This window comes from Typopeltis vanoorti, chromosome 6 (assembly GCF_054136105.1).
Source record: "Typopeltis vanoorti isolate ZY-2024b chromosome 6, IOZ_Tvanoo_1.0, whole genome shotgun sequence".
NCBI lineage: Eukaryota > Metazoa > Arthropoda > Arachnida > Uropygi > Thelyphonidae > Typopeltis > Typopeltis vanoorti.
In genome coordinates this window covers 138,249,923-138,277,585 of record NC_143554.1, presented here as the reverse complement: position 1 = coordinate 138,277,585, position 27,663 = coordinate 138,249,923, and the positions used below count along the sequence as shown (strand labels likewise).

Here is a 27,663-nt window from a genome sequence, read left to right as displayed (position 1 = left end):
TATCTATATGAATCACATTATGAAGGAAAGTGGTATTAAACATGATATCAAAATTGGATATGTTAATGTTACCCCTTTGCTTTATGCGGACGATGTTATGCTACTAAATCAATCCTCTACAAGTCTGCAAGATTCACTGACTAAATTGAATAACTGTTGTAATAGATATGGTATAAAGATCAGCAATAAAAAGGCAAAGACAATGAAAATAGGCAGAATCATTGAAAATGTCAACTGTGTTGTGAATGGAGAACTGGTGGAACAAGTAAAACATTTCAGCTACTTAGGCATGATTTTTAGTGAAGATGGTAAATTAAATATAGAAAATAGACAACAGAATCAACAAAGCTGGTATGGTAGGATGTCAATTGAATAAATTCATATGGAATAAGAGAGAAATTAGTCGGAACACTAAATTAGTTGTATACAAGACAGTGTTCAAACCAGTTTTAACTTATGGATCTGAGAGCTGGGTCAGAAGTAAAACACTTGACCAAAGACTAGAGAGCGCAGATATGAGAGTCCTGAGAAAGATTAGAGGCATAAACAGATGGCATCAATGGCAATATCATTAAAAACAAGGTTATTAGGAAAAAATTTGACATCGTCAGCATCCAGGAATGCATTAACAGAGCTAATCTCAGGTGGTATGGTCACTTAAACAGAATGAGCTAGGAAAGATTAGCAAAACAAGTGTTCTCTGCCAGGTTTGCAGCAAAACGACTGAGAGGAAGACCAAGATATAGGTGGATTGATACAGTACAAAGTGCCTTAGGCGATAGAAATATGAGATCTGATAATGTTGGAGTCTTGACAAGTAACAGACTGATTTGGAGGAAAATTGTAGATAGGAAGTTAGTAATGAGGTCAATTTTTCATGTAGTAATATCATATCCTGTACACCTCGTTGAGGGTACATGGCCGGAATTTGATGATGATGATAAAGGATATATATATATAATCTTTATCATCTATTGCCCTTCAGTTTTGCATCATCAGCAAAGAACTGAATATCCCCCTTCCAAAAAAAAAAAAAAAAAAAACATTCCCTGTATCATTTATATACAAATTGAAGAGTAGTTCCCCAGGTATGGAGCCTTGGGATACTCCACTAGTCACCCTGATTCTTCTTAATGGATCTGATGTCTGTCTGTCTTTCAGCTGCGGACTATCCATGCCACTGGCACAGTGTCGTAGATTTTGTTAATTTTATTCGACATTTAGAAATGCTCTGTCTTTCATTTTATGATCTCATACTATCAGCTATCACCTCATGAATGGAGTTGATTTAGTTTTTTCAACATCAATGCTAGTTGGGTATGCAACTGAATGAATTATTTTTATATCTCAGTATTATTTGCATTTGATTGTATGAACAGTGAATTTTTTCTAATGTTTGTGCTTTAATTTCAGTCATTTCAGTAACATTATCAGCAATTTCAGTAGAAGTCATTGTTGAAGAGGCAAATTCAATTAATTAGAAACTTTTCTCATGACTTGATCTCCAAAATGGAGTAAGTGAGAGCCTTTGAGCCCTAAGTTTCTGAACAGTGGTGGGCAAACTTTACTCTTGGGAATTGCTGAAAGCTGATCCAAAATGCTCTCTGTGATTTCATAGGCAACTTGAGAGGAAAGTATTATAGACATCTATCACCTCATCATCAGATGTAAAGGATGATGGAAGGAAAAGAAATTCAACTTACCTGTACAGATTGCCTGACTTGGGAGCAGTAGAAAAAAGGTCTAGAAAAGTTCTTCTACTCCACAACCATAGCATACAACTGAATATCCCCTTCTCCTTAAATCATTCTCTATATCATTAATATACAAATTGAAGAGTAGTGGCCCTAGTACAGAACTGGGTAATTCCACTATTTGCCCTTGGTCCTTATTCTTGATTCCACTTCACCAGACAATAACTCTGATGTCTGTTGATTCCCCCCCCCCCCCAATACATGCCACCAGCTTCATATCCATTTCTATTGCTCTAACTTATGTAATAGTTTACCTTGCTGATCCCATCAGATGCCTTTGCAAAAACCCAGCAATATCATGGTGTAACCATTTCCTTTATCCAATTTCACTGTCACATTTATTATAAAATGTGAGTAAATTACTACGGTAGGACTTAACTTTTACAAAGCCATACTATGCACCAGGGAGTATCATATTCTTATCCACTCATCCCTGAATTTTATCTTTAACCACCACTCCTGAGATATTAATTGGTCTGTAATTTGGAACCCTCTCAGAGCTTAGACTGGGATTAAACAACTTCAACAGAGGTACTCTCAGTTCTCATGCACATTCTCATAGCAAATGGGCTGACATACCATCCAGTCCCACTGCTGTATTCACATTGATATTTTTCTATCTGCTGAGCACCTGCAGTTGGTCTGCCTCAGTTCTCACAGTAACTGCTAAGTCTCCACCTGGATGAATATGCTCTTGCAAAGTAATCTCTTAGTAGCTCAACTCTTTCTTTCTTCTACTTCTGTCACTTCCTTGCCATCAGCACAGAGTATAGTTATCCTCCCATAGTCATTCTTTCTTGGATTTGCTTTGGCTTTCTTAGCTAATTTTCATCTTAATATGATTTAGCCTTCATTACCATTCTAGTCGTCCTTCATGTCTGCACTTTGTATTGCTCATGAGCATGCTGATCATCTTTCTGTTTATGCTCCACAGTGCGTTCTTTTTTTGCTATTCATCTGTTTAATCCCTACTGACCCTAGATATGCAGTCCAATACTGCCTCTCTCAAACACTCCCTGACCACTTCTCATGCACCACCGACATTCATTCCCTGTAACTTCTTTTACCATGGCACTGCTCCAAGCTGCCACCTAAGTCTGTCATAATCACCAGTTTTGTAGTTCTACATAAACCCTTTCTTGACTGTTGTTTAGAGTTCTACATGTTGGAATTAGACTGCATGTCACTTTCCCTGAATAGAAGTAGAGTTGCTACTGTAATTATGGATAGATCTTCTGATGCTGTTACCAGATCTGACACACTCAAATCTCTGATCCCCTCCATCACATGCTGTTTCAGATAATTATCCCTTAGCAAATGTATAAATTCTATATTCATCTTGCCATGTGCCCTTTCTTCCTTCCAATCTATATCCCCATAGTTGAAGTTCACTGATAACTGCTCAGCTTGCATTTATTATGCTAATCTGCCAATGAATGGCATCTACATCTTTCTCTGGAACCCTATATCTGTAGCAGTAACCAACAATACCTTTTTATCTTATTGGCCTCTATCTTACCAGATAGCCTCAAACGAACCATCTCCCTGTGATCTAAAATTCTCCTTAACTTCTATTTTTATTGTTGGAAGTTCTTATTATCATTAGTAATACCCTCCTCCTCCCTATTCCCTCTTATCTTCTTTGAAAATACCCTTATATTCTATCTCTGTAACTGCATCATTCTCTTTGAATCAGGTCCCACTAATGCTAACACCTGCTAAAAAACTAAATAATGATCACCTCCCATTTTAAATCCCCTGCATACTGTGTCCTGAACCAGATAACCAATAAGACTTTTCTTATTTCATGTGTCTTCTATCCATTTAACTAGTCCATGTCATGAGCAAAATTCAGCAGATACTTATCATTACTATTAAATTTATTCTTTTCTCCAAATTTTCCCTGAACATTTCTATTATGTCTGGTATTCATTTTCTACTCTGCTGTTAGAATCTTCAATGAGGAACTTTTTCTTTGTATCAGCTACCATACACATATATGGCAGTGATGTGCCTTTATATGTTTGTATGGATCAGATCAGTATATATGCCTCTTGTGTATGGGATCAGTATTTAAAAAAAAACAAAAACTGCCTTCTCTGATGGCTAAAAAAATCCCCCCACTCTTTAATAGAATCTTCTGTCAGACCATAGGCACAAATAAGTCGTGTAGTCCAATGCCCAGTTTTGATGTACTTGATACTGCCTGCCATTTAAGATTGTCCTTGTGTTTAATGTTGAATACTATAGCTACTTGTTCGTTTTCCTTATCATTGTTGTCTGAATATAATATCTTATATTTGTTATTTAAAATCTCACCTTCTTTTGTCTTCTTGTGTCAGTAACATCAATCATGTTGACCCAGCACTTTATCGATTCTTCTGCTGGTCCCATTGATGGTACCAATCTTGAATTCTGCTGATTATGATGTGGCATTTGTGGAATTTGTTACAGCAGCTGATTCTTCACCATTCACCCTGGTTTCCTGGCAAAAACAATGGGGCCTTCTTTAACCAAATGACACTCCAGCCAGCATGAAATTCCCTCATGTTGTACCATTATTTAGTTTAGTTTAAAACCAGTAAGAATATAGTTTGGTTAGCTACATCTCAAATTATCAGACCATCTTTGTTTGTTCAGCATCCAGAGATACCTGCTAATAGATACATTATGAGAATTGGACACTAGATCAGTAGCCTTAGTCAGTTTCCACACATTCCTTAAAAGATCTGTGTAGAGGTCTGCTCCCAGTTCTCTAGCTTTGACCTAATTTTTATAATCAAAACAATTTGAAATGATAATATATATTTTATTCTGTTTTTGCTCTAATTGAGCTTCTTTTTTTTTTTTTTTTTTTTTGCAAAATAATTTAAATTGATAATAGTGATACCGCTCTCACTTAATGAAATTTAATAATTTCTTATTTAAGATTACTATGAAAATTTGTTGGACTATTTTAATGCTAAAATTAGACCACACAAAATTTTCTACAGTATCTGCCACAACCAGCTCTAGGTTCAACTTTTTATGTCTGCCACCCACAAAAGGCTTTAAACCTATAGTACATCGGTACTGTGAGATGTATAATATTTTTATTATTTATTTATTTATTTATATTATTTTTTAACTTAATTTTTACACAGTCAGGAAACAAGCACGGAACTTTTCAAACCATAGCAGGCTTCCAGCAAGTATAGTAGTGGTGCAAAACAGGCAAACTGACAAGAATAATTCAGTTAATTCAGTTGTAAATAAAAACCAACCAACCAATCAACCTTTTGGTTGAAGAGCCAAGGTACAATACATTAACCACTTAGCCAACAACTGGCTGTTATGAGAGTCAATGATATCTCACTATACAAGAACATAATTATAAAATTCATCATTTTAAATAATTATCTACAATAATTTCCATACTGCTAGAAAATGCTAACTTCATCAGCAAAAATATCTGAAAATAAGAAAACATGATCATACAAGATATATGCATACTTTGAATCAAAATATGCATATCAGTTATTCTGAAAGACATACTTCTGTCTCCTTGCCCAAAGGAAATGGAGATGCAGCCAGTAGCCATTCTTTTTCAAAATCTAAAATAAGCTTTGCTAGGTTACTACTGCTCTCTGACTTCTCCTCTTGTCTGTTAGATTTCAAGAAATGAATACAAACAATTCTAATCAACTGAGGTTGGCTACCTACTAGCAAGCACTGTTCTCGCTACTGTAGACATGTAGGGTTCAAAGGAATGGTTTGCTATAGTGTATTTTCTTTGGTATAGCATTGATGCTATATGATACCATAGTTTACTAACAAACTATTGAAGCTCAATAGTAGTAGGCAAATTCACAAACCATTTCTCAGGGCTACTTATGGTGGTGTTATGAGAGTTGACTTTATTTGAGTGATTTATTTTTCTTGAGGATGCATGTTAGTAGTGATTTCTCTTTTGAAATGTAAGGTGATTGGCTGTTTGATAATGTGACTCACCTTTGCTTATTTCTCTTTTCTTTAGAGTTTTTTTTTTTTTTTTTTTCAAAAAAAAAAAGAAAAAGGGAAAAAAAGCAAGTTTTTTTTTTTTTAAAACACACATACTCACAATGCTCTTAAAAATTGCACCAGTGCAATACAATGTGAGTCTTTTAAAAGCCATAAATTGATTGTTATCTCTTGGGAAATTGGCTGATGTGATGAGAGAGATGGAGAGATTGAATATTAGTATACTAGGAATAAGTGAAACCTTTTGGAAAGGATCATCAGATTTTGAGTGAAACTTCCAAATGGCAAGATATGTAAAGTATATACATCAGGTGGTGAAATATCAAGCAGAGGTGTAGTGTTCTTTGTAGAGAAGAAAACTAATGAAAACATTATTCATGTCATCAAAAAATCAGATAGAGTAATGGCAATTCTAGTGAAGTCTAAACCTAGAGATATGCTGATCATTCAAATATATGCTCCTACAGAACATATATTCAGAAATAGATATCATGTATGATGAAATAGAATGGTGTATAAAGGAAGTTGGAGGCAAGAAAGATCGAGTTATCTGTGCTATGGGTGACTGGAATGCAAAAGTTGGATCAGAGAGAACATCTACACACTTGGGTCCATTTGGATTTGGAATTCGGAATGAGAGAGGACCAAAGCTGATTGATTTCTGTAACAAGCACAGTCTCATCATAACTAACACTTATTTTGAACAAAAATTAACAGCAAAATACACATGGGAAAGTCTGGATGGAAGATACAAAAATCAATTAGACTATTGTGGTCAGTAAACATTACTTCAATGGAATATGGAACTGATATGCCAAGTGCTGACTGTGGATCTGTAGACTGGTCTTAATGAAGATGAATATTTGCCTAAAAACAATAAAAATTAAAAGAAGACAATTCCTAAAATGGGATCTGCAAATGGTACAAAATTCAATAGTAAAATCAAAATTTAATGAAACTGTTTCAGAACTGCTGTTTGTATAGCTGCAAAATGAAAATTAACCCACAGTGGAATAGACTACAAGCATCTATCATAACATCTGCTCAAAACCACACCAATAAACAAGAAGAAAGAAGGAAAAATCCATGGATAACACAAGAAGTAATCAATCTTATCGATGAAAGAAGAACATGGAAAAGAGGAGCAAATGAAGAAGAAAGATTAAGATCTAAAACATTAGATAAAATAATCAAACAGTTATGTAAGAAATTGAAAGAAAACTGCATAAATAGGCAGTGCACCGAGATGGAAGAATTATAAAATACGAACAAAACCAGAGAAGCATTCCTGAAAGTGAAAGAACTTAATGGAAAAGCAAATGTATACAGTCTCATAACATCAAGGACAAAGATGGAAACATAATCATTGATAAGGAAAAGATAAATGGAAGATGGGTGGAGTACTTATCAGATCTCTATGATAATGATAATGGTAACATGATAGATGATTCACAACACCTTAAGTTAAACGTAACAACAGATACCACTCTACCAACAGGAAAGGAGATAGAACACTTAATTAGGAATCTTCCTAATAATAAATTCCCTGGGTGCAATAATATCCTGGCTGAGCTGCTGAAAGCTTTGACCGGCTATAATAACAACTATTTAGCGAAATCCATTCAGGACATCTATAAAACAATAGAATTACTTGAAGCTTTTACAACATCTACCTGCATACCAATTCCAAAGAAAAAAAATGCACAAAATTGCAAAGATTACAGAACTGTGAGTCTAATATCCCATACATCTAAAATTATTTTAACCATTGTTAACAAAGAAATTGAAAGAGCCTTAATCAGTGAATTGAGCGAACAGCAGAAAGGCTTCAGAAGATGAATGGGGAACCATTAATGCTATCCTGGAACTAAAAAATACTAATAAAAAGATCACTTGAGAGAAATAGGAATATTTACATATGCTTCACATAGACTTTCAGAAGGCCTTTGACCAAGTAAAACATAATAAAATGTTTAATATATTAGATAAATTAGATATAGAAGATCATGTACTTAAGATTATAAAAATGAATTACACCAAACAAAAAATGCAGCTGTTTAACTCTGAGACATCTGTAGTGAAAATAAAAAGAGGAGTTAGACAGGGCTGCATCCTTTCACCAAATCTATTTAATATTTACAGTGAAGAAAAAGATTGAAAAGCAAAATATAGGAATCAGTATCAATGGTATAAAATACACCAATCTTTGATATGCTGATGACACCATTCTAATAGCAGAAAACAGAAACAAATTAATCAAATTACTGCAGCTACTAATTGAAGAGGGTAAAGAATTTGGATTAGATATAAATGCAAAAAAAAGATCAAATTTATGAAAATCTCAAAAGAAAAGAGATCCGAGCCAGAAATATTCATAAACAATATGAAAATTGAACATACAAGAGAATACAAATATTTAGGCACCTATTTTACTGCAAATGGAAAGCAAGATAAAGAAATAAAAATAAGAGCAGTCATAGCTAAAGATAAAAAAATAAAGATGTACTCAGAAGTTCTGTGGGTATCGATACAGAGAAAAGAATGATAAGAGCATTAGTGTGACCAGTTTTCACATATGGAAGTAAGACCTGGGTATTCAAGAAGAGAGTAAGACAACAGATAATGGCCTTTGAAATGTGGTGCTATAGGAGAGCTCTGAAAATCTCATGGACAGAACATGTGACAAATACAGATATCCTACAAAGAATGAGAACACATAGATCTTTATTACAGGAAATGATTCAGAGAAAGATGAGATTGGCAGGACAGAGGATATACTAACAGTTTTAGAAGGAAAAATTATGGGAAAAGGATCAAGAGGTAAAAAATGAGGACATGGCTAGAAGATATAAGTTCATGGACAGGTTCATATGGCTATGCAGAAACAAAAAGGAAAGCCACCAACAGAGAGAACTGGAAGGACATGGTGCCTCACCCTCTCACTGAGGAAGCTACATGAAGAGAGAGATTGTTATCGCAGATGTTAAAGGTTATAAATCAACTGAAATTATATTCTAGCATTTATTGAGGTAGTTTTACCCCTACCTGCTCCCTGATTTAAGAGAAGTGTGGGCTAAGACAGTAATATCATCTGCTTATGGAATGAGCTAATAGTTCTCTTTTCAAACCTAGAAAAAGCCAGATTACTGATATTGATTAATCTTTTGCAAGCCATTGTATTTTTATTTTATTCATGATAGCTGTTTGGTATCAACATTGAATTTTCTGCATTTAATATTTTTGTTTCAGATTTTTATTAATAAAAAATGGAATTTATAAAGAAAAGGTTGGTTTCTACTTGAAATTTTATCAATATAATCTCATTAGCTATTTAAAGTCTTAAATGTGAATCTTAAATACAAAGTAATTAAAAATAATGGCCACATAGTTTCATTATCCTTCATAACTGCCTTACGTGTGTGTCTGTATATATATATATATATATATATATTTATTTATTTATTTATTTATTTATTTATAATATAACTTACTTATAGGCCCTCATGATTAAAAGGGAACTATCAAAAAATCCTGAATTAAAAAATCAGAATTGGGCACCTTATCTTCCGAAATTTCATTCTAAAAATATTAGCAAGAGAAAGAAGCCACAGAAGAAAAACATAAAGAAAGAATATACTCCTTTCCCTCCACCACAGTTAGAAAGGAAGGTAAGTTATTAAAAAATTTAATATGTTGATGGCCTGATAATATTTGAAAAAAAAAAAAAAACAGATGAAAAAGAGAATGATAATTAGAGCAGAAATGTTCTTTGAAAACAGTTCATTAAAACACAATTCACTAAACAGCTGATCTTCAAAAAATCTCAGGTTTATGATACCATTGGTTGAGTAAAAATAACTGTGAAGATGTTTATACTTGTTGTTTCAATACTTATTGCAGAATCATCTTCACAATGATGACTATTAATAAGCCTTATGAAATGGCCATCAAGACTTTTAAGGATAATTTTTGTTGTATTATTTCATGATATGTGCATGCTACTTAATAGTGCAATTAGTGATGCCTTTATAGATACTGGATATATTTTGACTTGCATCAGTAGCTGCTGTATATTGCAATTTTAATAGCAATTTTACTCATGTAAAATTGATAATTATTGGAGTTTATAATTAATGTACTTTTCAAAACTTTCCTGCATATTGATAATAGCTAATGCTTCTTTCTTATTGTTGTTTTTATGAATTACATCATTTGCTCACTTATGTCATATATAAAATTGTTCTTCTCTTTGCTGCCACTTTTGCATTCAGTTTTTAAGATATCTCAAAGTTTTATAGTGTTTCTGAAGCCTCCTCAACTTTAACAACTACTCTAGATTATCTGCTTGTTGATTTCAGACAATGTTGGTATTAAGTTGATTTTTTCTCTCAGTGGTGTAATTGTTCAAACAGTTCTTTTCCTTAGAGAACTGAATCATAATATAAACTAAAATAAAAACACCAAAGAAAGTACCTATAGCAAGCACAACAAGCCTTTGTATAAAGTTATGTAAGATAATGAGAGGATTCCCGATTCATTGCATTTGTTAACACATGTAACACCACTTTTCTTCTTTGGCAGCCTGAATACTGAAGCAAAACAGAATTCTTTGCGTAGCCCCACTTCCAGTGTCACTGCTCTGGTAATCACAAAATTCTTTTTTTTTTTTTTTTAAACACCCTTTACTTCAGAAACAGGAATGTTTAAATGGCTACATTCCAAAAATGACTCTAGAAAATTATTGATCATTCCTCTCCACATCCACCAAATCAAGATGAAATCCACAGAATTCCTATTCCATATGTGAGAGGTGCCTTCAGAATATCAGAAAGCTCTCAGCTCGTTGCCACCTTCAAACCACTCACCAAATTTTGCTAGCTATTGCCAGGGGTAGATTAAGCTGATTGGGGGCCCCTGGCAGTAAATTTTACAGGACCCTTAAAAATTTCTACATTTGGAAAAGTTGACATTTCTCTTTCAACCTGGTGTACTTAAGACCAGCTCTTCCTTCATTGCTACCAAGTATTTATCAGGTCCATACTATAACCTGTCCTACTTTGGTCACATAGGCTCTTTTTAGCTGAGAGGTGCATCTCTGAACATTACTGCTATGTTTGGCTGATTAAACCTTATAAGTCTGGTCTGATTCAGCATGGAGTTGATGCTAGCCATAGGATCCTTTGAGATGAAGTATCTTTAAAGATGAAAATTTGTTAAGAATATTCTGAAACCTCATTATACTGAATCTGAATCACAAGGATGAAATTTCTATTTCCAAAGTTTGGGACATGTAACGTCCAATTGCATAAAATAATTTTCCCCCTCTAACTACTGATAATGTTATAGTTTGAACCTAGCACATACAGTTGTGATCAGTTGCATTTGAATTTCTATTTGACATCTTCATTTTATAATGATGCTTTGTGATGCTTAAAATGAAATATTCATTAACCAACCAACTGGTTATGCAATACATTGACCATCTTATGCTTTGTATCCATGTTATTTCGGTAGGATCTAAATGTTCTTCAATTTCAGCAGTGCACTTTGCATCCATGTTTTGATTACTGGCTTAACACATAGTTGGTAGGGTAAATAGCTAATTAAATATTTTTTTACGGTGATCCCACATTCCTTTGTTTAGTTATGAAAAACCCACAGATTCTTTTGCATCATGGAAAGTATATACTTGGACAAGCATTAATTACTAGAGTGATGTTTAATATGGTCACATCAGAATTGGTTATAAAGAGTATCACAGCATTTTGTAATTGTGAAAGATTATACTAGCTGCTGTTTGCTCTTGATAAAGTCTATGGTCACTCTAGCAAGCAAAAAAATAGTTGATTATATTGCAACGTTCATTATAGGGAATTTAGCGAAAAAAAAAAAAAAAAAAACTGATCCCACTCCACTACCAAGAGAAAATTATAGGAAACAGAAGAAAGAAAATGCTAGGAAATTCTATGTTGATGACTGAACAGAACATAAAGGATTTTGAGAAACTAGACATAAAGTGCACAAAAATGACAACATGAAAAGTACCGAAACTATAGAATCACACATGTACCACAGCAAAAATTAAATTTTTTATGAAGATATTTTGTCTTTGTACTGACGATATCTTACGATACATGTGTGATTTTAGAGTTATGGATACTTCACAGGTCTCATTATACAAGAATGAAAAGCATTTGCAAACAGTAATGGGAAACATGTAAGAAAGAAGAGAACTAGAAGATTATGAGATTATAACAATAAATCTAGAATTAATGTTTAAATTTTTAATTAGTAAGTAATATCAGCTTACCTAAATTAATGCTACTTAATATATGTATATGTTACGGTTAAAGCGATAAATCCAGTTATTATTAATAACTGCCGGTTAAAGTGAATAATTTACGAGAATTAATCACTTTAACCGGTTAAATTCCTAGATAATTCTAAATAATTCTTAGAGGAGTCTGATAAATGTAATAAAAACATGTTTATAATTTTTATATATAGGTTTTCATTCTCAGTAGAAATTATAACAGCTTAGGTTAGGTTAGTTTATAATGAAAAAAAGTAAGGAAAGTACTTCTTTTGCACTCAATAAAATCAGAAATCATTATAACCTAACCTAACCTTTATCGGTTGGAAATCATTATAACCTAACCTAACCTAACCTTTATTGGTTAGGTTAGTCCATAATGAAAAAAGTAAGGAAAGTACTTCTTTTGCACTCAATGAAATCAGAAATCATTATAAATTAACCTACCCTAACCTTTATTGGTTGGAATTAGGTTAGTTGATTATATTGCAACGTTCATTATAGGGAATTTAGCGAAAAAAAAAAAAAAAAAAAACTGATCCCACTCCACTACCAAGAGAAAATTATAGGAAACAGAAGAAAGAAAATGCTAGGAAATTCTATGTTCCTTACTTTTTTTCATTATAAACTAACCTAACCAATAAAGGTTAGGTTTGGTTATAATGATTTCTGATTTCATTGAGTGCAAAAGAAGTACTCAATGAAATCAGAAATCATAAACTAACCTGGATGTTGTACGTTGAACCATAGTTGTAGTTTGTCGTGGGCAGATGAATGGGGATAATAGATAAATGTCGTTGCTGTAGCTCTTTCCTCATCAATGGAGAAAAACACTGATCAGTTCCTCTCTGATTTATCTATAATCCCCATTCATCTTCCCACAACTACTTTTATTTGTTATCCCCATTTATCTGCATGCAATCATTAAGCTCGGCCCACAACAACATTTATCTTTCATGCCCATGACAAACTATGACTACACTCAACATGCGACATCCAGGTTAGGTCAGTTTAGGTTAGGTTAGTTTATAATGATTTCTGATTTCATTGAGTGCAAAAGAAGTACTTTCCTTACTTTTTTCATTATAAACTAACCTAACCAATAAAGATTAGGTTTCGTTATAATGATTTCTGATTTCATTGAATGCAAAAGAAGTAATTCCGTTACTTTTTTCATTATAAACTAACCTAACCTAAGCTGTTATAATTTCTATTGAGAATTAAATCCTATATACAAAACCTATAAACATGTTTTTATTACATTTACCAGACTCCTCTAGGAATTATTCACTTTATCTGGTTAAAGTTATTAATTCTAATTATTCACTTTAACCGGTAATTATTAATAATAACTGGATTTTTCACTTTAACCGTAACATATATATTGAATATCATTATAAACTAAATGGTAATTGTAAACTGATTGAATGCAACTTTTCAAGTTATTTTTGATTTTAATGGTATAGAATGCACATTTAGTTTATGATGATATTCAATATATATGCTACTTCAATTAGAAACAAGGAAGGGACAATACAAGTAGCGAACAGTTTATATTGCGTCAATCATCCCAAGATCAGCGATTAATACAGCTAGTGTGAACATGTCAGCTTCCTAATTTGATATACCTAATAATGTATATGTAGGATATCGGCTATTTAGTAATATCAGATTATCTTACTGGTGAAGCTTGGTGAAGAACAAGCTGGATTCAGGCCAAATAGAGGCTGTCAGGATCAGATCTTCACTTTACGACAAATAGTCGAGAAAGCATGGGAATATAACAAAGATCTGTATTTAAGTTTTGTCGATTTGGAAAAGGCATATGACAAGGTGCCAAGAGAGAAGCTATTCAATACGCTGCAGTTATATGGTGTCAATGGGGCATTATATCAAGCAATACTTAGTCTTTATTTGAGTTGTGAGTCAGCAGTTAGAATTGAAGGAAGTTCAGGAAGATGGTTTAATGTTAAATCTGGTGTGAGACAAGGATGTACATTATCCCCTCTGTTATTCATTATCTATATGGATCACATTATGAAGGAATGTGGTATTAAACCTGATATCAAAATTGGAGATGTTAATGTCAGCTCTTTGCTTTATGCGGATGATGTTATACTTCTAAATAAATCCGCTACAAGTCTGCAAGATTCTCTGACTAAATTGAATAGCTGTTGTAATAGATATGGTATGAAGGTCAGCAATAAAAAGACAAAGACAATGAAAATAGGCAGAATCATTGAAAATGTCAACTGTGTTGTGAATGGAGAACCGGTGGAACAAGTAAAACATTTCAGCTACTTAGGCACAATTTTTACTGAAGATGGTAAACAAAATATAGAAATAGACAACAGAATCAGCAAAGCTGGTATCGTGGGAAGTCAATTGAATAAATTCATATGGAATAAGAAAGAAATTAGTCGGAACACTAAATTAGCTGTATACAAGACTGTGTTCAAACCAATTTTAACCTATGGATCTGAGAGCTGGGTCAGAAGTAAAACACTTGACCAAAGACTAGAGACTGCAGATATGAGAGTCCTGAGAAAGATTAGAGGCGTGAACAGATGGCATCAATGGCAATATCATATTAAAAATGAGGATATTAGGAAAGAACTTCACATTGTGAGCATCCAGGAATGCGTTAGCAGAGCTAATCTCAGATGGTATGGTCACTTAAATAGAATGGGAGAGGAAAGATTAGCAAAACAAGTGTTCTCTGCCAGGTTGGCAGGAAAACGACCCAGAGGAAGACCAAGATATAGGTGGATTGATACGGTACAAAGTGCCTTAGACGATAGAAATATAAGATCTGATAATGTTGGAGTCTTGACAAGTAACAGACTGATTTGGAGGAAAATTGTAGATAGGAAGTTAGTGATGATGTAATTTTTTCATGTAGTACTGTCATATCCTGTACACCCCTTGAGGGTACAAGGCAGGAATTTGATGATGATGATGATGATGAGATTATCTTACATTATTTTTTTAACAGCAGCTCATTTTGATTAAATAAATAAATAATGAACAGATAACTTTTGGTTTTATTGTTTATCATGTATGTAAACATTTTCTAAATGTATAGCAAAAAAATGCATCACTTCTTGAATTAGAATTGTTTATATTGGAAATCTTTGTATACTTATGGACTGTTGCAAACTGTGTGTGATTGCAATATTTATTTGTATAAAAGACTCACCTCTGATTTAGTTTCTTATTTCTGCAACATAACCTTGAGAGAAGAAAATATTGAACTTTCCAACATTTTCATGCCATTGAAGAACTACAGTCTTGTTTACAACAAGCAACTTTTATCCCACTGCCATGTTGCTTACCATATCAGGCAGTACTGTGCTTGCACAAAGATTGTACTTCGGAAGAGGAAGTTGAATTAGTGAATGAGAGAGATAATAATAATAGAACAGCTGTGGCATTGATTATAACAGAGACGATGTTCTAAAAATTTGAAAGTTTAGAGCAAAATAAGTTTAAAGGAATTAAGCTAAAAAGATGGAAAAGAATGTTATGAGGGAAACAATTCTCAAAATTAATGGATAAATTTCTTTTATATGAAACTAAGTTGTGACATAAATAAAAGTGATATACACTCAATGGACAGAACATTAAAGATAGGAGTGATGGGAAGTTGACACAGACACCCCCTGTGCAGAGTGAAACATACCCAAACTGAACACAGACACTAAATAGGCAGACATTCAGGGCTTCCAAACAGTGTATCGCAATCGATGAACATGGGTAAATGTGGTGATCTTAGTGACTTTGAGCATGAACGTCTTATCAGCACAAGACAGTGACCAATCTGTCTTGTGCTGATAAGCACAAAACACTGACCCAGGTAGTAAGAACTAAGAACCTAGGATCTTTATTCTTACTAAGAACTAAGTAATCTTAGTTTCTAAGATAATCTAAGAACCCAGGATTCTCAAGGGCAACCAAATCAAGGGTTTACAAGTATACTATCAATAGACATACAAGTGTTCAGCAAGCAAGTTGTGGCCCATTACATGCCATTGATGACCATGGTCGATATAGATTGTCCAGGCTCATACAGACCAACATGACAACAGTGGCACAAATCACATCCACTTTCAATGTTGGGGGTCCAGGCATCGTCAGAGAGTGAATGGTACAGTGTACCCTGCATACCATAGGCTATGGAAGCCAACATCCTAATCCTGTATCATTGTTGACAGCCCATCATTGGGCATTGCACCTCACCTCTGCAGAGTGGACCAGAGTTGTGTGGTCTGATGAATTCCATTCTCAGTTGTACCAAGCTGATGGGAGGATGTGGTGTTAACAGCATGAGGCCATGGATCCATCATGTCAGGTTGGCTCTGTTCAAGGAGGTGGTGATGGTTTGGAGAGCCTTCTCATGTGACACATTTAGGTCCCTTAATGTGTCTGGAGAAGTTCTTAAATGCTGTAAGCTACCAGAATGGGCTGGCTGATCACCTACAACTTTCGTGCATCCTGCAGCCAATTGTCTGTTTCAGCAGGATAATGCACAGCTCCACCCAGGCACGGTTCGAGTAACACTCATTTGAGTTTGGGACCATCCAGTGACTCCAAGGTCCTCAGATTTTAATCCAATCGAATCACTCTGAGATGCCATAGAGAGGCATCAGATCCATGTATCTAGGACCAACATCTAGCATGCAGCTGTGGACAATGCTGCAACAGATGTGGCTGGAATTACCTCTGGCATCTGGTGCAGTCAATGCCTCGGAGAGAACAGGCTGTTATTTTCACTTGAGGACTGACACTATTAGGTAGGTATCCCTAATGTTTTGTCCATTGAATGTATGGTTTCTTTGAAAGCAATGGACAGTTCCTTTCGATGTATTATGCAGAACATATTCTAGTTAAGCACTGTAAACCTGAAAGAGATGAATTCTTTTTGTGTTTAAGGATAAGGAAGAAGTTATATTTCAAGGAAATAGGAACTGATATTGTGCAGAAGATATGAAAGAAATAAAGATGTACATACATGATAAATAATAAAAACAAAAGTTATCCTTTCCTTTTAATTAATTTATTTATTTAATCAAAATTGGCCACTGCTAAAAAAAATAATGCAAGGTAATCTAATATCACTAGCCAGCAGATGTCCTACAAATATGAGTGTGGAGAGGGGAACTGAAAAGTTCTGATAAACATTACAATTGATTATTACAATTTGATGAAACATGGGGGTTAAAAGGTTTTAAGATATGTTCTTTCTTGTGGTTATATATTATATATATTTTTGTTTTATTTTATTTTATTAATATAAATATTTATATTTATTTTATTTTATTAATATAAATATTTATATTTATTTTATTTTACTAATTTCTAATTTAATTAATTAATTTATTTATATATATTTTATATTATATATATTTATGTATCAGCAGCTTTAAAGCAACTGATATAACCACAAGAAAGAACATATCTTAAATCCTTTAACCTCCATGTTTCATCAAATTGTAATAAATCATAGTAAATTGAGCTTTTTCTTTTAGGAATTTAAGAAGACATCTTTTTTTGTCTTAAAGATATCATGGACAGAAAAATTAACCAATGAAGATGTCTTAAAATCCATTGGCAGAACCAAAGATCTCACACAAACAATCAAGAAATGGCAAATATTAGCTTCTACAAACCATTTTGGTAGGAAGAATTGATGGCAAAGGAACAAGAGGAAGAAAAAGAATATCTTCGTTTGACAACATCAAGAGTGGACAGGAAAAGAGCAGTGTACAATTGCTCAGATCAACACAAGAACATACTTTGTTCTCCAAGATGGTTTGCTGACCTTCGATAGAAGAAGGTATATCAGAGGTTTTGAAGAAATTCGAAGGCACAAAGGTGCAGGCCATCATCAAGTTTTTCATGCTGCAAGAAAAGTCTGTAGCTGAGATTCACCAAACTTTGTTTGAGACTTTGGGGGGGGGGGGCTGCCTAAGCATATCGAACAGTTGCCAGATGGGTGGCCAAGTTTAAAACTGGGCATCCTGAGACAACAGGTGCTCCCAGATCAGGAAGGCCTACCACAGCTATCACACCTGAAAATATTGATGCAGTGCATGCCATGATCCTTGATGATAGACAAATACCAGCTATAAACATTGCAAAGACTGTGGATCCAGGGAACAAGTTGGGGTCATTATTCACCAACATCTGAACATGCAGAAGCTGTCAGCTAAGTGGGTCCCCAGATGGTTGAATTCTGACCAAAAGAGAGAACCTGTGTCATCTCAAGAGATTTTGGGTTATTTTGAGAAATCAGCTGCAAATTTTTTGGCTGGTATTGTGACTGTTGATGAAACTTGACTTCATCACTATGACCCAGAGAACCAAACAACATTTGACGGAGTGATGGCACAAAGGTTTTCCATGGCCAAAGAAGTTCCAAACCCAAAAAGTCAACAGGTAAGGTTCTTGCCATTGTATTTTGGAATATGGATGGTTTAATCCTTAACAAGTACCTCAAAAAAAGGTGAAACTTACAGCAGCAGTTTATTTAACAGCTCTGAAGGAATTGAAGGAGGTACTAAAGGAAAAATGCCACAGGAAACTGAGCAGAGCCTTGTTGCTTTTGCAGGATGACACACCTGCTCACACTGCTCATGAAACCAACCCAACAGACAATATGCAACTTTGGCTTTCAATGTCTGTCTCACCCACCATATTCACCAGACCTGGCCCCATCTGACCATTTCCAATTTCCAAATTTAAAGAAACACTTGATAGGAACAAAATTTACCACAGATGTTGAAGATCTGCAGCTAAGGTTTGGTTTGTGCAACAAGGGAAAGACTTTAATCAGAGGATTGCAAATGATGCAGCAGCATTGTAATAAGTGTATAACACTTTGTGGGGAATATGTAGAATAATGTGTAAGTTACATGGTTTTTACCTCAATTCTTTCATAGTGATTATCACATCATTTCAGCACACTCTCATATTGTCTCTGTCTAGTTAGGAAACTGACTTCCTCACACACACACACACAGCTGTGCCAATCACTTTTCCCTTACCCTTAGGCTGACTAATGCAGGCTATCTGTTAATCAGTTGTGTATCTTCTTTCATCACAGTGCAATTTCCTGCAATTTTATTTCCTTACTTTTCTTTACTCAGTTACAGTTTCATCTTTCTTTTATTTTATAGTTTTAATACAAAATGTAAATAAATTTTATGAAGTACTCCTCACAGGATTACTTCAAATGGCCGTATATTTTGTGTTGCCATTTGTGAACAAATTCTGTTGATTGCAAAAATGTTGTTTTTTTTGTTTGTTTGTTAATTACAAGCTTAAAGTAGTTTTGTTGGGACTTAAGCTGAATCTTTTCCATTTTTTGTTATTAGTGGAGTTTACCGTACTTCATGTTTCCTGTATGGAAATCTGTATTTGACCAGACAAACTCCATGGTGGACTCAGGAAGTTAAAGAGCTAGTCAAGGAAAGAAGAATGTGTATTGACAGCTCCTGGCAAGTACGTTATCATGTGATGTTATAGAATGCAGAGAAAAATCTAAAAAAGTGAAGCAGTTGTAAAACTAGCTGAACAAAAGTCTTCGGGAATAACAAGGATCTGTATTTTAGGTTTGTGGATCTGAAAAAGCATATGACAAGGTGCCAAGAGAAAAACCTTTACAAAACACTACAGTTATATGGTGTTATATAAAAAATAAATATCAGGAAGGTGGTAAAATATCCTGGAGGCTATTGAAAAAACTTAGAAATGTAGGAAAGAATATTATGAGAAGAATCAGAGATGATAAAGGTGACATGAAAACTGAAGATAAAAATATTCTAGATGTCTGGAGTAATTACTTTGAAAGTTGCTGAATGAAACAAGCAGCTACAGCATGGTGGTAGAAAACAGTCAACAAGAATGCAATCAGTAATACATTTCAGTACTTAAAGTAGAAAAAGCCATCGAAAACCTGAAAGTGGAAACACAACTCAAGTTGAGGATCAAATAAGGAGGTATAAATGTTTTACAGTGGCTATACCGCATAATTCAGAAGGTCAGAGGGCTGAATTCTAGATGATTGGAGTAGACCCATCATAGTACCCATTCATAAAAAGGGAATTAAAATTGAATCTGAGAATTACAGAGGAATTTTTCTATTGAACGTTCCCAGTAAGATTTAATGCAAGTATACTTGCAAAATGGCTAAGAAAAATTGTAGAAAGGAATCTTGAAGAAGAACAAGCTGGTTTCAGGCTGAGTAGAGATTGTCTGGCTAAAGTTTTCACTTTATAATGAATAGTGAAGAAGTCATGGGAATATAATAAGGAACTGTATTTGTAAATGGGACATTATATCAAGCATTACTTAGTCTGTATTTAAGTTGTAAGTCAGCAGTTAGAATTGAAGAAGGTACAGAAAGATGATTTGATGTTAAATCAGGTGTGAAATAAAGGGTGTATATTATATTCACTGTTATTCATCATTTATATGGATGATATTATAAAGGAAAGTGGTATTAAACCTGATATCAAAATTGGAGATATTAATGTCAGCTCTTTACCTTATGCAGATGATATACTTCTAAATAGATCCAATACAAGTCTGCAGAATTCACTGAGTAAATTGAATAACTGCTGTGATAAATTTGAAAATTTCAACTGCATTCTGGATAGAGCACGTATAGAACAAGTAAAACATTTCAGTTATTTAGGCACATTTTTTAGTAAAGTGAGAAATTAAATACAGAACAGCCACTCAGGACTTGCTGACCATTCTTTGAACACTAAGATCTTCAGCCTAGCTTCCAAGACTATCCTATTTAGCCCACTAGAGAGAACCATTAAGGACTCTAGGCCCGACTTTGGTTGCCTTTCTTCGGCATATCTTTTGTCAGTGTTAGTGCCTGTGTGCACATGACATTATTTTTTGTGATCCCTAATGATAGTAATATAATGTTGTTGAAATATAGGAAAACTTTAATTAAAGCTTTTATAACTAATATTTTACTATACATTATTATAGCCTGAAAAATAATGGTTACAAGCTACTAGTCAGCCAAGTTTCATAGATAGAATCGTTAAATATGTTTATGTCTACTAGCACTTTGCTATATTTTAGCAACAGTTGGCACAAAGAGTGCATCTACTGTAGCTTGCCCAAAATTGCACAATGAACTTTGACCAGTTTTAAAATTCTGCTTGTATCAATGGGCCCCAATTCATCACTGAACTTGCATTGCACTTTCAAAGACAAATCATGCAAATTTATATCTATTGCACTGCAAAATTTGCAATAAATAATAATCATAAGTAATACAGAAATTAATCTATTATTAAATATAGCTAGATTAATTTCTTTTGATATTTTTGAAATTGTTTGACATCTTATATAGAATGGAAGTAGTAGTAATAAATAATATTGGTAACCTCCATAGAGTCTCGAGACTCATCACGAAAGGCTTAGAATATCTATTGTATTCTTTCTCCTTGAATGCATTCACTGGTAAAGCACTCACAGCAGATTGATAACCTATTTCACTCATTCACCACTCTCTATCACCCATGCAAAAAAATCTCATTTTTGCACTCTTATTGCTCCACTTAAATTTCCAGTGATGAGCCTTTGTTCTTCCACCCTTAGCCAAGTGCTGAAAAATTTCCTCTACATCAATTCTCTAAAATCATTTTAGTAACTTAAACATTTATCTCATATACTTCTGACTTTTTTCTGCATATTAGTCAACTCTAACAACCTACAAATCCTCAGTCTATTTTCATATGAATATTTCTACACACCATTTTCTCTGGATCCTCTCTACCCATTTCACATTCACAAGTTGCTAATAAAATAAAAATGTGAACAGAAATTTGCATAAATTGATTAAATATTGTCTTTGAAACAGATTTAAGTCTCTTTCTTATATTCATAGACTTTTAATTGAGGTATCTCATATTATTTAGGTAGACAAGGAACTAGAAACTGGAGAATATTTCCTAAAGGAAAATGAAAAATCAGCAATGAAGTTGGAGAAAAAGAAGGTATGTTTTATAAATACCTTTAAAACTAGATTTTTGTTTTTACATTATGGCAAAAATTAATCAATCAATTTACACTTAATTTCATTTTAGTATTGTATTATATTTCAACCCTTTGTAAATAAATTCTGCGTATCATGGAACTCGTATTAACCTGCACATTCTCACACTTATTTGAATTATTAGAATCATGCTGAATTATTCATCTGTATTCATTTGTTGTCACTGTGCTAGTCTTTTACTGTTTTTAATCTAAGGTGGATCTTGCCATCTAAGATTAGGTCTGTAAACACATCACGTTCCCTCCTAATATCTTTATATTATTATCACCAGAGACCACCATGGAGTCGGGACCTCATCAAGGGAGGCCACATATCTCCCACACCAGCTATCATTCAGGCAGGCCATTGTTTCCAATAATGTCCTCTTGTCATCTTTCCACTCGTCAATAATGAATGTGATAAAGTTCATTTATCGATATCCTATATTACTCTTTCAGAACTTTGTAGGTCTCTATCATATATCCCTCTTTCTCCTGTTTGCTAGTGTCTGCAGTCCATACAGCCTCAGTTTTTCATAATCTACATTTCACTTTCACAATATCATCTTTAACACTCCACCTCAGAAATCAGGAGACTGGATTTGGGCACAGTATCCCTGGTTGAGGTATCACAGCCTCATAAAGAGAAAATAACTTCCTTATTTTATAATTTTATTTTTATTTTTTCTTTATGTGGCTCCTACCCACAAAAGGCTATTGTAAACCTATATTACATTCATGTCATGGGTGGGCTGAGTGTTTATTTTTTTTCTTTTTTTGTTTATATATTTTTTATTTAATTTCATATATTTTATTCATTCTTTTACAAAGTCTAGAGACCAAACATGGAACTTTTTCAAGCCACTTCAGGCCTCCAGTAAGCAGGGAAGTAGTTTCACACCAGACAATGAAGTTCATGGTCCACATAAAGACAGTCATAAATATCCATGTCCATAGTGAGATTCATTGTTATGTCATTATTCATTTCAGCATTGCAGTTATCCTGTGAGTTGCAGTTACAATCTTTCCTATATGGTCCATAAACTTCAATTTTCTGTCTAGTGAAATTTCAAGATCCCCAGCCTGATCAGTTTCTTCTAGCATAATCCCATCATGTAATATGATATTGGATATTTTATCACACCAAAGTGCATAACTGTACATTTACTAACATTGAACGGATGGCTGTTTTCACATGCTTACAGTTCCAACCTATTCAAATCATTCTGCAAGTGCTTCATGTCAGGCATGTTCCTGATTACCCTGCCCATCTTTTAATCATCAGCAAAGAGCTCTGTTTCCTGCCAACTCCTTCCCGTGGTTATTAATGTAAAAATTGAGTAACAAGGAATTATCCCTAGGACGTACCACTGGTTACCTTAAATCTTGCAGACCTCCCCCCCCCCCCCCATCATCCTATTTCCATATGAAAGCTTGCACTAACTTTTACTAAATACTAGAAGTAAGATAGATACATTGATCTCTGCACCTCCTTTGTGCAATGGAATTATGATACATTATTTCTAGTCCTCTGGAATCTTCTCTGTGCTAAGACTCAAATCATGCAAGTGACTTACTTGTATACTTTGAGTATCAGAAGGCACAGCCAGTTTAGTCAAAGAATCTTTTAGTATCTGTGCTGATATCTCATCAGTCCTTATTGCCAAATTCTTATTCAGTTTATGCAAAATCTCTACAATCTGTCTCATGCATCTGTGTTTCTTCATCCAGTATAGAGGTAATATTGGGCTCCATGTTGCATATATCAGGTTGCTAGCTCTTAGCAAAATGGACATCATTAGGAATGGTCTCATCTGCTTTCAGTATACCATCCACAGACAGTTGAGTTATCATTTCACATTCATTCATTCATTCATAACTAAGCAAGAGATTCTTAACTCATTAAGAATGTGTTTCTTAATGAGAATGCACATCCATTTCACTTCTACCATATTTACTCTTTGAACTCTAGGGACATGCTCCTACCCATCTGCCAGCTGATACCACTGAACATAATATTATCTTCAGATGAGTCATAATTATTTACTGCTTTGTGGTTCAACATGTAACCTTTTCTGAATGGAAAATCCATACACTTCCCAGATTAGTACAGCATGATAACTGTAATTGGAAGCAGAATAGTCACTTCTTTAACTGAAACCCCTTTCTGTCACTATAATCAGGCCTAACACTCTTTGATTTCAAGTTCCTTCTATCATATGCTGCTTGAGTAAAATGTTTCACAACAGCCCAATAAATTCAGCCTATTCTTATGAGATTTCACCACTATCCAATCAATTTTAATAATGGAATCATCCATTGCTCAGGACAAAATATGACAGCATAAGAGGGATGAATGCAGTATTAAACTTTAATAGCCAAATATTTCAACCTGAAAATTCCACTTGTTATTATCAATGGTATAAGACTAGTTGAATACCAGGTAAAAGATGGATTATTTAAAGTAGTAAGAGCTGCATGATTGTATACATTGAACACTGAAAGCAGTTAACAGAAGAACCATTAGATTATAAGAGGGGAGATACCTTACCTGTCCTCAGATAAACTTTACTATGGAAATAGAATAGGAAAACAGACTAGCTTTCCTAGACATCTTGCTCTGCTGATCTTCTTCAGGTGAACTAACTACCTCTGTTTATTGCAAACCTACCTTCACTGGATTCTACATACAACAACAATGAGCTCACTATCCTTCTCAAAAGAAAAACAAAAAACACATGAATCATAAAAACTCTGTTACATCATGCTCATATTGTGTGCTCCAAACCACAACAGCTAAGGCAAGAACTTTTGGAAGCCAAGCTTCCAAGCTTTTTATGCAACTGAATAGCTTTTCAATGTGGACTATACAATGTGTTTTTGATTCCTACAAGGCTTTCAAACAACTATGAAACAATATGGAGGCTTCTGATCCCATACATTTTGGCATCTCTTCACCAATCTCAAGAATCTTAAATATAGTCTAGTGGCTAATTAATTTCAACAAATTCCCCTCTCTTGGTTTATCTTCTAAAGATAAACAGGCTCTTCTTTCTCTTTCTGGTGTCTTCAAAGTTTCATATGACTGACAAGCATCTTCAGTGAAAAAAAGGTTACAAGAGCTTCAGTCTTACATCATTAATAAGAAACTGAGAAATCAGGTCTACCATAACACAGAATTGATACTGACTGCAGTGTCCTCTGATCTGAAACATGCTTACCCATCAGTACCACCAGAAGTTTGAATGTCTGTTTAAAGAGTGCAGAGACCTGGCTCCATTGTCCACACCTGAATCAGAATGACTGCCTTTCCTTATCAAAGATATGGGAAAGTCTCTCATTCAAATCAGACATCATTAATATATAGTAATGGCAATTCTAGTGAAGTCTAAACCTAGAGATATGCTGATCATTCAAATATATGCTCCTACAGAACAGAATGAGGAAGCAGAAATAGATATCATGTGATGAAATAGAATGGTGTATAAAGGAAGTTGGAGACAAGAAAGATCGAGTTATTTGTGTTATGGGTGACTGGAATGCAAAAGTTGGATCAGAGAGAACATCTACACATGTGGGTCCATTTGGATTTGGAATTCTGTATGAGAGAGGACAAAAGCTGATTGATTTCTTATTTGAGCAAAAATCAACAGCAAGATACACATGGGAAAGTCTGGATGGAAGATACAAAAATCAATTAGACTATTGTGGTCAGTAAACATTACTTCAATGGAATATGGAACTCAAATGCCAAGTGCTGACTGTGGATCTGATCATAGACTGGTCTTCATGAAAATGAATATTTGCCTAAAAACAATAAAAATTGAAAGAAGACGATTCCTAAACTGGGAATCTGCAAATGGTACAAAATCCAATAGTAAAATCAAAATTTAATGAAGTACACCCCTGTACACCCCTTGAGGGTATATGGCAGGAATTTGATGATGATGATGATGATGATGAAATTTAATGAAACTGTTTCAGAACTGCTGTTTGCACAGTTGCAAAATGAAAATGAACCCCCAATGGGATGGACTACAAGCAGCTATCTAACATCTGCTAAAAACCACACCAATAAACAAGAAGAAAGAATGTAAAATCCATGGATAACACAAAGAGTAATCAACCTTATCGATGAAAGAAGAACATGGAAAAGAGGAGCAAATGAAGAAGAAAGATTAAGATCTAAAACATTAGATAAAATAATCAAACAGTTATGTAGGAGATAGAAAGAAAACTGCATAAATAGGCAGTGCACTGAGATAAAAGAATTACAAAATAGGAACAGAACAAGAGAAGCATTCCTGAAACTGAAAGAACTTAATGGAAAAGCAAAACGTACACAGTCTAATAACATCAAGGACAAAGATGGAAACATACTCATTGATAAGGAAAAGATAAATGGAAGATGGGTGGAGTACTTATGGGATCTCTATGATGATGATAATGGTAACACGTTAGATGATTCACAACACCTTAAGTTAAATGTAACAACAGATACCACTCTACCCACATGAAAGGAGGTAGAACACGTAATTAAGAATCTCATCATCATCATAATCAAATTCCTGACATGTACCCTCAAGGGGTGTACAGAATGTGATAGTACTACGTGAAAAATTTACATCATTACTAACTTCCTATCTACAGTTTTCCTCCAAATCAGTCTGTTACTTGTCAAGACTAACATTATCAGATCTCATATTTCTATTGCCTAAGGCACTTTGTACTGTATCAATCCACCTATATCTTGGTCTTCTTCTGGGTTGTTTTCCTGCCAATGAACACTTATTTTGCTAATCTTTCCTCGCCCATTCTGTTTAAGTGACCTGAGATTAGCTCTGTTAACGCACTCCTGGATGCTGACAATGTCAAATTTTTTCCTAATATCCTTGTTTTTAATATGATATTGCCATTGATGCCATCTGTTCATGCCTCTAATCTTTCTCAGGACTCTCATATCTGCACTTTCTAGTCTTTGGTCAAGTGTTTTACTTCTGACCCAGCTCTCAGATCTATAAGTTAAAACTGGTTTGAACACTGTCTTGTATACAGCTAATTTAGTATTCCGACTAATTTCTCTCTTATTCCATATGAATTTATTCAGCTGACTTCCTACCATACCATCTTTGTTGATTCTCTTGTTTATTTCCATATTTAATTTACCATCTTCAATAAAAATCGTGCCTAAATAGCTGAAATGTTTTACTTCTTCCATAAGTTCCCTGTTCACAACACAGTTGACATTTTCAAGGATTCTACCTATTTTCATTGTCTTTATCTTTTTTAATGCTGACCTTCATACCATATCTATTACAACAGTTATTCAATTTAGTCAGGGAATCTTGCAAACTTGTAGTGGATTTATTTAGAAGTATAACATCATCTGCATAAAGCAAAGAGCTGACATTAACATCTCCAATTCTGATATCATGTTTAATACCACTTTCCTTCATAATGTGATCCATATAGATTATGAATTACATTATCCCGTCTTAATGTTAAATCTGGTGTCTGACACCAGATTTAACATTA

The 27,663-nt window shown here is 34.1% G+C and overlaps 1 protein-coding gene across 1 annotated transcript in view; it reads left to right on the top strand.

Annotated features, from left to right (window-relative positions):
* dbe (KRR1 small subunit processome component homolog dbe) overlaps positions 1-27,663 on the top strand; it is a 114,199-nt gene that overhangs the window by 61,563 nt on the left and 24,973 nt on the right. Inside the window, exons 7-8 of the mRNA XM_090394606.1 lie at positions 9,251-9,421; positions 22,014-22,091. Of these exons, the coding sequence (XP_090250732.1) occupies positions 9,251-9,421; positions 22,014-22,091 (249 nt within the window). The remainder of the gene's footprint in view (positions 1-9,250; positions 9,422-22,013; positions 22,092-27,663) is intronic.